The following is an 11,387-nucleotide window of genomic DNA, read 5'->3' as shown; positions in this document are numbered from 1 at the left end:
ATACTGACAGAATATCTGAGTAGAAAGGGATGTTAGGACATTTTTTAAATTATTAAAGTTCTCAAGCATCCTATCAACTTTTTTACTGTAAATTTCTCTTTAACAGAGACAAGACTTGCTCCATTTTGTGCAAATAATTTCTACATATTTTTAGTAACATTGAAAAGACACCACTAAACTTAAAGAAAATTACAAGTATGTGCTAATCTAAAACTCTCTGTAGTCATGTTTGTACATTTCCAAAGGGCTTTGTGACCTTAATTTTATATTTTGTTTCATTTGAATTATAGTTACCTCAGAATTGGTGCTGAGACATTTTGTAAAATTCCATGCTTTCTGGAGTAACTTTGTGATGATTGTTGTGTTTGAGAAGGTTATTTTTTGTTTAACCCTAGGCCAATAAAAAGAGGAGACATTTTGCCACCAGAAAGAGGCAGAGAGGTTGCCAAGGAACTTGGGATACCGTACTATGAAACCAGTGTATTTGATCAGTTTGGGATTAAAGATGTGTTTGACAATGCGATTAGAGCTGCCCTGATCTCCAGAAGACACCTGCAGTTCTGGAAATCTCATTTGAAGAAGGTCCAAAAACCTTTGCTTCAGGCTCCATTTCTACCTCCAAAAGCCCCTCCTCCGGTTATCAAAATTCCTGAGTGTCCCATACCAAGCATGAATGAAGCTGGATATTTATTGGACAGCCCACTGTGTGCAGATGTTATGTTTGTCCTCCAAGAACAGGAATACATTTTTGCTCACAAGATTTACCTAGCTACCTCCTCTTCAAAGTTTTATGACCTTTTCTTAATGGAATGTGAAGAAAGTCCAGACTTGGCTGAAACACAGTGTAATAAAGAAAATACAAATAAGGATGTTCTGACAAGTCACCCTGAGACATATGGTGACAGTGATGAGACATCCCTGAAATCTGCTGACGTTAAAAATGCCCCTCCAGGAAGTACTGACTCTTTAAACATGATAGAACCTGAACCTGGTGAAACAAATTCTGCAGCAAGATCTCTGTCATCCTGGGGTAAGGGGTTTGTTAGTGTGCATAAGGAACTGCAAGTGAATCCTGTCTCAAATAGGACGTGTCCTGTAACTGTGGTAAAAATGGATTCATCTGTGCAGGCCGGACCTTTTAAAACTGTTTTGCAGTTTTTATACACAGGACAACTGGATGAAAATGAAAAAGATCTCACAAGACTGGCTCAAATCGCTGAAATCTTGGAAGTATTTGATTTGCGAATGATGGTGGAGAATATTATGAATAAAGAAGCCTTCATGAATCAAGAGATTACTAAAGCATTTCATGTCAGAAAAGCTAATCGGATAAAAGAGTGCCTTTGCAAAGGGACATTTTCTGGTAAGTAAATACACACTTTGACAGAAAAAGCGCTATTTCTTTTCTCATTCATGTTACTGTCGCTTCACAGACTTCAAAAACTGTGACAGCTTACATTGGTCTGAGTGGAGAGATGAGCCCAAAATTACAGTGTTACTCAAGGCCAGCTGTTCCAACCTGCAATTCTGCAGTTTAATTTCTCAAAATCTACACACAAGCTTTTAAATAAGTGACCCAACTTTCCAGAGTGGTGAACGTCCAATGTCCCCCTTTCAAGTGAGGCTTTTTATTTAGCTATATAAAATGCTAGAGTTATCTTTGGGATGGGGGTTGTGGGAAGTGAAAGAAGGCCTTGCTTGACAATGTGCAAGCATAACGTAGATTCTTGAGACACAGTTTCACTTGAGACAAGTTAAACACAGACTTGCAGCATGCCCGTTTCTTTGTTCCCGTGGCAGATGTGACATTTAAATTGGATGATGGAAGCATAAATGCCCACAAGCCACTGCTGATCTGTAGCTGTGAATGGATGTCTGCTATGTTTGGAGGATCATTTATTGAAAGCTCAAACAGTGAGGTATTTGTCCATTTTTGTCCATTTTGCTTACAATGTCTGATGGATTTCAGGACGTGGTTTAGGGGACATGGTGGCGCTGGATTAATGGTTGGACTTGATGATCTTGAAGGTCCTTTCCAACCTTAGTGATTCTGTGATTTAGGGTGATGGAAGCATCATTTTACATCTATTTGAAGGGTTGCAATAATCCCTGGAATGATTCTTTATTCTTCCCTTGCAGACCTGGGATGCTTTTGTTCTTAAGGCATTGAGGAAAGAATTAAAGGGAAAAAGGGTTAAAGAACATGGAGTGTTAAACTAGAAAAAGGGGCTGGCTTCACAGTACTTCAGTAGAAACTAAGGTCAGTTTCTCTAGTGCATCAGCTTGTCCTCTTGAGTAAAGCAGGTACAAAGTACAGCATAAAAGATCTCAATGCTTTGAATTAAGATTCTGCAGCGGAAGCCTTGTATTCTCAGGTGTCTCCATGGTCTGTTTTTCAAATTCTAAACACTCTGCTAATATTTTTTTCTTGTGTCTTATCCATATCGAGGTTTTGATTTTTGTTTTGATTTTCTTGTTCCCTTCCATACTTACGGGTCCTGTTCATATGAAGAGTTCAGGTTTTTTGTGTTTAATAATCTGGAAGATTGTGTTCTACTTAGATTTATATTGCTTCTTCTAATACAGCTGTAAACATAATTCCTTTCCCAGAGGCATGCTCGACAAGTAGTTCATTAAAAATACATAACTTGATTCTAATAAGAAACATTTGGCAATGAAGAATATACATTTATTTTCTACCAGCCTGTTTTTAATGATTAACTTAACAATCTTAGCCCATCTTTCCAATTTAAAATATTTAGCTTACATTTTGTAGACTTTAAAGCATTTAGTAATGCTTTTGGAAGTTTTAAAATATAGGTAGGTGTGAATTGAATGGTTTCCTTTGACTGGTTTACAAAAAATAAAACCATCTACTTTTTACTTATTACTGTCTATGTACTTGGGACAACATTTTGTAAACTCATTCACTGAATTTACTTTAATTATTTAATTTTAGTTCTCTGCACTAACAAAAATATATTAGTAATGAATAAGTTTCACAAGTAACTCCTCTTACTTGCAGAACTGAGCTACTTCCCAAAGAGGCTGATATGCATAAGATGTTCATGTTTTAGCACTAATAGATCTGGGTTTGAATCCCACCCATCCAGGCAGAGCTGAAAGAAAGAAAAATTCACAAGCCCCCAAAGGTTAACAACCAGCTACGTGACAACGATTAACCCCTGTCTAGCAGGAAGTATGTGCTGACTGCTTCCAAGCAGTCAGATTAAGTTGCATGTACATTTAATTACTCATCATAATTTTGTTATTATTTTTCTGCTCTGCCATTTTGGTTTACTGCAAGTTCTTCAGAATACCCCAGTGCATTCTTCAGTGCCAGCACCTCTTGAGTTATGAAGATACTCGTTACAAACTGCTGATTAATATGATAGACTAGCTTGGGTATTGGAAGTAGACTTACCTGCTGCAACCTTGAGCCCCACAACAATCAATTTTACCCTGTTCTTTGGAGGAATGATCGTGTGTGCAAACTGTAGTTGAGATGCTACAGTGATAGGTTACAGTGAGGCTTTCTGACTCTCCTTCCTCTTCTTTCAGGCTTTCCTGCAGTAAAGTGGAGTTAGAGTTGTGCTGGCAAGAAATTAGATAGCTTTTGTCCTAGTCTTAGTATTTTCACTACACCGTGGTTATGCCTAATTACACGTGTGGCAGAAATGATGTACATTTTCTTTGCCTCATTTCTTCAGTTTCCAGTCCCTTCTCAACCATCATTTACTTGTATAATTTGGTTATTTATAAACAGACTAAGAGGTGGGGGGGGGGGTTGTTATTCTTTGGTTTCTGTTATTCTCACGATCCCTAGAATATCCGCTGCCAGGAGCAGATATATTGCATTCCTCAAGAAGTCTACTGAGGGAGGTTTGGCATGTGAAGTCCTCAGTGGCTTTATGTATCCCACAAAGCTGCTCATTCACAGGCTAAAAAAGTATTGAACACATTCACTGTTTGATGTGGATCCTATGCAGACAGATCTCCTATGAAGAAAGGCTGAGAGAGTTGGGGTTGTTCAGCCTGGAGAAGAGAAGGCTCCAGGGAGACCTTATTGCAGCCTTCCAGTACCTAAAGGGGGCCTACAAGAAAGTTGGAGAGGGACGTTTTACAAGGACATGTAGTGATAGGACAAGGGGTGTCTGCTTTAAACTGAAGGAGGGCAAATTTAGATTAGATATAGGAAAGAAATTCTTCACTATGTGGGTGGTGAGGCACTGGAACAGGTTGCCCAGAGAAGTTGTGGCTGCCCCCTCCCTGGAAGTGCTCAAGGCCAGCTTGGATGGGGCTTTGAGCAACCTGGTCTAGTGGAAGGTGTCCCTGCCCATAGCAGGGGAGTTGGAACTAGATGATCTTTAAGGTCCCTTCCAACCCAAACCGTTCTATGATTCTATGAATTCCAGTAACTTGGTAGAGTTCCTTGTATGTAAACTGGCAAAGGATCTGATTCCAGAGGTATGCTTACCTGTTGGCAGCTTCTTGAACTTTAATGGAAAATATTTTTTTTAAAAAATGTTTTTTCTGCATTTCTAAAATGACTTGAAGAGAAAAAGAGACAGTCCAGCAAAGTGGCAGAAGTGAAATATGGCCTCTATATGAAAATTCCTTAATTATTAGAGACTCTTTTCTTAAATATCTTTTCCAGGTAATTCTTCCCAACATAAACAAGACTTGCATGCAAGTGGTTTTAGATTACTTGTATACCAAGCAACTGTCCTCCAGTCAGGAACTGGACACACTTGAGTTAATCGCATTGGCAAATAGGTTTTGCCTTCCTCACCTGGTTGCACTAGCAGGTAAGCATTTGTGGCCTTGTCCAATGCAGTGTATTTTGCAATGGCTGAAACGTGTTTTAATGGTTGTGGAACACACAGGATTTTTTCAAGTGTCAGGGAATTTTTCTTTTTTTTTTCCTGAAAGGGCTATTGTAATACAAAATTATATTTTCACTTAGAAAAAAGTATTTGCCTTTCTCTTGCCTTTTTTAGTTTTGTGCCAAACCAGCTCAGAACATTGAAGTATTTTGTGCTTTAAAAACAGAAAGAGTAAACCTTCTCTTTACATTGATATAATGTCTGTGGTCTGTAATATCCATTCTGTTGTTGTTAATTTACCTGAAATCAGGATGGACCCCGGGCTTTCCATTACGTAATGAATTAAGTGCTCCATTATACATTTCTATTCAAAGAGAGTAACTGAGCCAATTCAAAACTGATCTAGATGATTGCGTTTTTAGAAATGCTGTCTGGATCCTTTTTCATTGCCTAGAAGGGGATTGGGTATTTTGGTATATACATGGGGATTCAACCCTCATTTCAGGAAGAAAAAATTTCTGTCACGTATTTAGAGAAAAATTATAGATAGGATACTTCTTAGTTTTAAAATTAAATCTATACACACCCCAGACCTCCAGGGTTGGGGTTTTTTTGTTTGTTTATTTGTTTCTCTGTCGTATGTAACTTGGCATTGTTCTGAAGACATGGCCAAGGCCAAAACTCAGACAGATGAAGCAAAACTACATGTATTTACAGGACAACATTTAGGCAAAATTTAATCATATACCAAATCCTAGCTCTCCTTCAGTTGTGCATCAGGACTGTGTACCTTGCTTTCACTGGTTTTGACTGACCAAATCATTATTGCCTGATTTTATACACATATTTTAACTGAAGTCCTGGTTACTTTTTTTAGGTAGTTGAAGCATAAACATACATACAGTATTAAGAATATTTCATTCCAGTTGATTCTTGATGAGATAATTTTGAGTCCAAAGGCCTCAGCTGAACCTAGTAGAATCAAATCAACTGATAACATTTCCCAAAAAACACTCAAACCTCTAAAATTCTAGGAAATCATTCTAGGGAAGTGTTAAGGAGACTCTTTAACTGAAGTGACTTTTGGGGGAGCTGGTCAGCCTTCATCTGGATCCCTAGGAACCACTAATCTGAGAATCTGAAGAGGGCCTAAAGAGAACTTTTCTATACCAGTGCTGTGGGTATGCCCTAATAAATCCTCAATGCAATGGCGAGTGCACTGTTGCCTAAAAACTTGGCTATTGCTTTTGTATTACCCAAAAGAAACAGCTGATCCATATTTATAATTTATATTGAGTATTGCACTCATCCACTCTGCCAGAGACTAGTGGTTGCTGAACTTTGTCCTTCTGTAAGTAAGTAGTTATTAATTGCAGGCTTGCTTTCTGTAAGAGAGAAGAATTGTGTGTGAAATCAGAAATAAAGTGTTTGGTTGAGGCAAAGGGGCAAATTTTCATATCGACTGTGCTCCACTGGAGCAAGGCAGTCTATACCAGTGATGCAGAATCTCCAATCACAACTCTAAAGGCCGGAATTTGACTTCACCCAAATCTGAAGTTGCTCAGGATATCTGGGTGAATGTGCCACTTGCATAATGCTAGAGTTAACACTAGGAGGAGGGAGAACGTGCCTTCTTGGTTCTTTGTTACTTGTGGATGATCTGACCTTGAAATGTGACAGTTTCCCATGTGAGCAATGAGTTTTCTCTTCTAACAGAACAGCATGCAGTACAAGAGCTGACAAAAGCCTCCATGAGTGGCATTGCAATAGATGGAGAAGTACTATCCTATTTGGAGTTGGCACAGGTCAGTGTGCACTGTTTTCTGAAGATATTCTGGCTAACTGCAGGACTTGCATTTAGCACCTTACTGGCTTTGAGCATTGCTTTTAAGTGGCTTATAGTCTGCAGTTCTGAGAGTGACTGAGAATAAAACTTAGTTTTATCTTCCATTTTAAAAAAGATTTTTCCATTAGTTCAAAGGTGAAACATCTATTTAAGTAATCTCGGAGGAGTTGTATTTCAAAAATATATTTTTGTTTTTCTTGATTGTGGAGCTTCCAAGCTCCATGTTCTCATGGCCATGCTTCAGTAACACAAAATGTTACTGAAAGATAGGATGAGGGGCAACAGGCACATGAGGAAAAACTTCTTTACTGTAAGGGTGACGGAGCACTAGAACAGGCTGCCCAGAGAGGTTGTGGAGTCTCCTTCTCTGGAGACCTTCAAAACCCGACTGGACGCATTCCTGTGCAACCTACCCTAGGTGATCCTGCCTTGGCAGGGGGGTTGGGCCAGATGATCTTCAGAGGTCCCTTCCAACCCCTACCATGCTGTGATTCTGTGAAATGCAAGGTAATGAAGCTCTTCAGCTTTGTAATGGTTCCTTTCAATTCAGTTCTTGTAGATATATTTAGACCTGTATTGCAAAGGCAACATTTTTTGTGTTCTTAGATTTGAGACCTAGACTGGCTACTCTGAGTCAGTCATCTGATAGTTCAGAGTGAGCACAAATCCTACTACTATATGTTCAAACACGTTTCAATATTTCTTGAATCCCAGAAATTGGAAAAAGAGAGAGCCCCCAGCTCACAATTAAACTGCACATATCTGTTTTCCAAAAGGAGTGCTACAGCAGTCTCCCAGATCGGGTAGTACAAGCTAAAATATTTTTTTATATGTTACTATTCTTGATTTCACACTAATGGTGAGTCTGGCTACAGCTTGGCTTGAAGTCTGGGGTTTAAGTAGCACTGAAATACAGCACAAGCTGGCCACAATGCAAGACTTCCTGGAGCTGCTTTCAAGTGCCTATCTTGCAATACCTATAATGCAGTTGCAAAACCAGGACTGAACCCCCTCCAAGAAAAGGCAGCTCACTTCACCTAATTTTGATTTTATGAAGAGTGTTTTTTCTTCTTTTTTTTTCTCCTGGTTGAAGACAGAAGTAATATGTTAACTATTGTTAAAATATCCTCTGTGCCCAGTACCTACATCAATATGATGTGTTTATAACCTGAGAAGATCATAGCAGACAGTCAGAATGCCAAAATAGATACATGTGCTATACAATCTGACTTGCATTACAGCTGTGCTTCCTTACGACCATAGGAAGCTTGTACAAGATTTTGTATTGAGCTTTCAGTAATACTTGATTTCTGTCAACGAGCATAGTTTTCCAGGGAGTTATTTTGGAGCATGGTTTGCAGTAACTGATAGGGATATGACCAGTACCATCATGCTAGAAAATTCAAGTCCAGCATGCTTTGGGTTCAGATCCTTTGTGGGACTGAATGCAGTTTACCAGATGCCATGCATGCTAAGCACCTATTCATGAGCCTTACCTTTTGGGCCACTGGTTCTTCCAGCAGAATTGTGCGACAAAGTCTAGAGCATCTAGAGGCCACTTCAGCCTCAAAAGCTCCCATGTATGCTTGGGAGACAGTGCTGGCAGATGCAATCTGCTGGAGACTGTTCTAGCTTTAGTTGTTAACTGGGGCTGCAAAATGAATTATAACCTCAGGAAATGGAATAAGCTCTTTGTTTTTCTTTACAGTTTCACAATGCTAACCAGCTGGCAGCTTGGTGCTTGCACTACATCTGCACCAATTACAACAGTGTTTGCTCCAAATTCCGCAAGGAAATCAAAGCTAAATCTTCAGGTATGGGCAACTTTCCTTCCCAGTTTTCATGAGGTTTCCCCTTCTTTCTCCCCAGCCAGCTGATTAAACATGAAGACAAACATGAGCTCAGGTAGCTAAGCCGTGTGAGGTTGAATCTCCACACTATCTTGAGTAGCATTCGTAAATTCTTATCTGTAAAGAAAGGTCATAATCATTAGCCTGATTCCTGGGCAAGCATTGTATTCTATACCGATTTCTGTGATGCTAAAAGGAACAGAGCTATTTTCAGGCTCCACAATGAAAAATACACTCTGTAAAGGACTTGCTTTTTTACACTCTTTGGTGGACTAAGGCCTCTTGACTGCAACCGCTTTCAAAGTCTTTTCACCCTGTAAGTAGAGCATAGGGAGGAAACTGGGAGAATCCTCACTAAGCCAGCTAACATAGAGACTGGATAAGTGATTAGCAGCATAGCTTTTTGCAGATATTGCTGGGATATGTATCTTATTGGCTGGTTTGGGGGATTTTTGATTGTTTCTTTTTAATCAGATAATCAAGAATATTTTGAGAGGCATCGCTGGCCGCCTGTATGGTATTTAAAGGAAGAAGATCACTACCAGCGAGTTAAAAAAGAAAGAGAAAAAGAAGATGTTGCACTGAATAAACATCATTCAAAGCGGAAGTGGTGCTTCTGGAATTCCTCTGCTGTAGTTGCCTGAACAAAGTAAATAAGTGGAAATCCATAGCCCATGTCAGAAGTTAGTCTTATTGTTAGAAGTAAGATGTAGTTCAGGTTTTCAGGAAACTTTGTTCCACATGTGCATTTATTATTGCTAGGGTCAAAAGCACAAGCTCACCAAAAGTGAGCCTGGAACAGCTCCTCAAAGTCGTAAGTATATTTTTGACTAGTAAGCAGATAAATGTCTACCATTATTACATTTCTTTTTATACAAAAAAAAAAAAATCCCACATTAATGTTTCAATCTCCAGTTGGGAAATATTTTTATACTGTCTGGTGTATTTTGTTCAGATAAAATTCTGGGTACAGTTTTATTTTACAGACCACAAAATAACCATGTAGCAGCTTTGTAATTAGATTTTAACTATTTTTACTATGTGAGTACAGTGAAATAGACAATCTTCAGTCATAAGAGATCGCTTTTAGAGTGTCTCATAAAGAGTCATCTTAGGAAGAAAATCTAGTTGCCTAGTATAGGTGGTCTTTTTTAAACTAAGTACTGTGCACTGGTAATGTAATTAGATGGTTATTTCCCCTTTCTAAAGTAAAGGGTTAGCATAAGATCCAATAACTGCAAGGTATAGAGTGCTTGATCTCTGCTCAGCTGAATAATAGGCAGTATAATTACCTGTTCAACTGCAGGCAAATGTATTTCTAATATTTGCCATGTAAGTGCAAATAATTATGACTATGTGGACCATGTGAAATCTAGTGATTCTAAGTATTCAGAGGTTTTATATATCTAGATCAAAGAGAGTGTTTCTAAAATCATTTAGAAGGGCTTATTAATTTATATCCTTATACAAGTATGGATCTGAATACAAAAAGCAGATACACTGCTTGCATTTGAATTACTGCATGGCAGTTACCTTCTTCTGTGGGAACTTAACCGTGCAGCCATTCTTCATACCTAATTCCTTTTTGCTTCAGTGCAAGCAAATGAAAGGGCTGCAAAAACAAGTAAGAGTTATCTAGTGTTACAGCATTTTGTAAATGAAGAAGGGTCTTCACACACAAGATCACTTCAGTTTGATCCAAATTGTTTTATAGCTTTTCCCAGGTAGAACTCAAAATATTAGATTATTTTTAAGTAGATTGTATATTTCCCCTGGAAGTAGGTATTCCCAGAAAGCTGGGGGCAAAATGATGGCAGAAAGGCAGGAATTCTGCATGAGAGGTGCAAGGAAAAAAAAAAACACCTCTGGTGTTTTCAAATAGCCTGTGAGTTTATGACTTTTTATCAACCATTACTGTAAAACTGCAGTGTTACACTAGGTTACATAAGGATGAGAGCATTTTTTCAAAGACCAAAACTAAAATACATAGACTGTAGAACATACACATGCAATCCTGTACAGTGTCTCAGGCACAATTCTGTAACCAAGATAGTATCATGTATTAGGTTTGTTAATATTGTTTTGTGCTGGCAGCTCAGCATACCAATGTGAAAAGCTGTTTCTTTGTGTGTTTTTCTGTATTCAAAGGCAAGGCAGTACAGTCAAATCCCAGTACTGTAGGCAGGAAAGGCTTTGGACTGAAAGCCATATACAGCTCTACATATTTGCTTTCGGAATGGACTGATTCTTGGCAGATGCTACCACAGGACGGTAGAAGCCACCCAACATGGAAATAGATGCTGCTTTACAAACTTTTATAAAGAAAGCAAGTGACAGATTCCTACCCCTGTAAGATTCATCACCATACAGTGATAGAGAAGGGCTACAAATGATGGTTGCGAATATCTCTCCTTAATTCTTGGTCAGTGATAATGTATATTGTAGAGAAGAATGAATGAGAGAAGATGCATCAAGACTAAGATGAGATAAATACCCGTTGTCATAAAACGTTAACCAGTCACATTTTAAGTAAGTATTGCTACTAGGTTTTATACAACCAAAGCTACTGTATGATTGTAATCTTGCCAAACTGTAATGGATATATAAATGAACCTGAGGTATATGCAATAATATCCAGTTGTGCTAGTTATCAGCTACTATAACCAAGTGGCTGGTTCATTTGGTTAATGCTGTCTATGGCCTTTAATCCTGATGGTTATTTTGTGTTTTTTATTTTGCAAAAAAGAAAAAAAGTCAATAAAACTGTTTAGTTACAAATTGTCTCCCAGCTCTTTGAAGAAGCTTCTGAAATTTTGCATTAGGTGTCACCCTTTTTAATGCTGCTTGTAAGTGTTCAGTTGTGGT

At 38.5% G+C, this 11,387-nt stretch overlaps 1 protein-coding gene across 1 annotated transcript; it reads left to right on the top strand.

Annotated features, from left to right (window-relative positions):
• Positions 1–395: 395 nt before the first annotated feature.
• On the top strand, positions 396–10,314 carry RHOBTB1 (Rho-related BTB domain containing 1; the record flags this gene model as incomplete). The annotated part of the gene is made up of 6 exons (XM_010296793.1): positions 396–1,363; positions 1,801–1,919; positions 4,658–4,808; positions 6,543–6,631; positions 8,381–8,486; positions 8,997–10,314. Coding segments are annotated over 6 exons (1,603 nt in total), but the record flags the coding sequence as incomplete, so codon positions are not given.
• Between the last annotated feature and the right edge of the window lie 1,073 nt (positions 10,315–11,387).

The sequence above is a fragment of the Phaethon lepturus genome, unplaced genomic scaffold (genome assembly GCF_000687285.1).
Source record: "Phaethon lepturus isolate BGI_N335 unplaced genomic scaffold, ASM68728v1 scaffold16851, whole genome shotgun sequence".
Classification (NCBI taxonomy): Eukaryota; Metazoa; Chordata; class Aves; order Phaethontiformes; family Phaethontidae; genus Phaethon; species Phaethon lepturus.
This window is presented reverse-complemented; position numbering and strand designations above follow the sequence as displayed.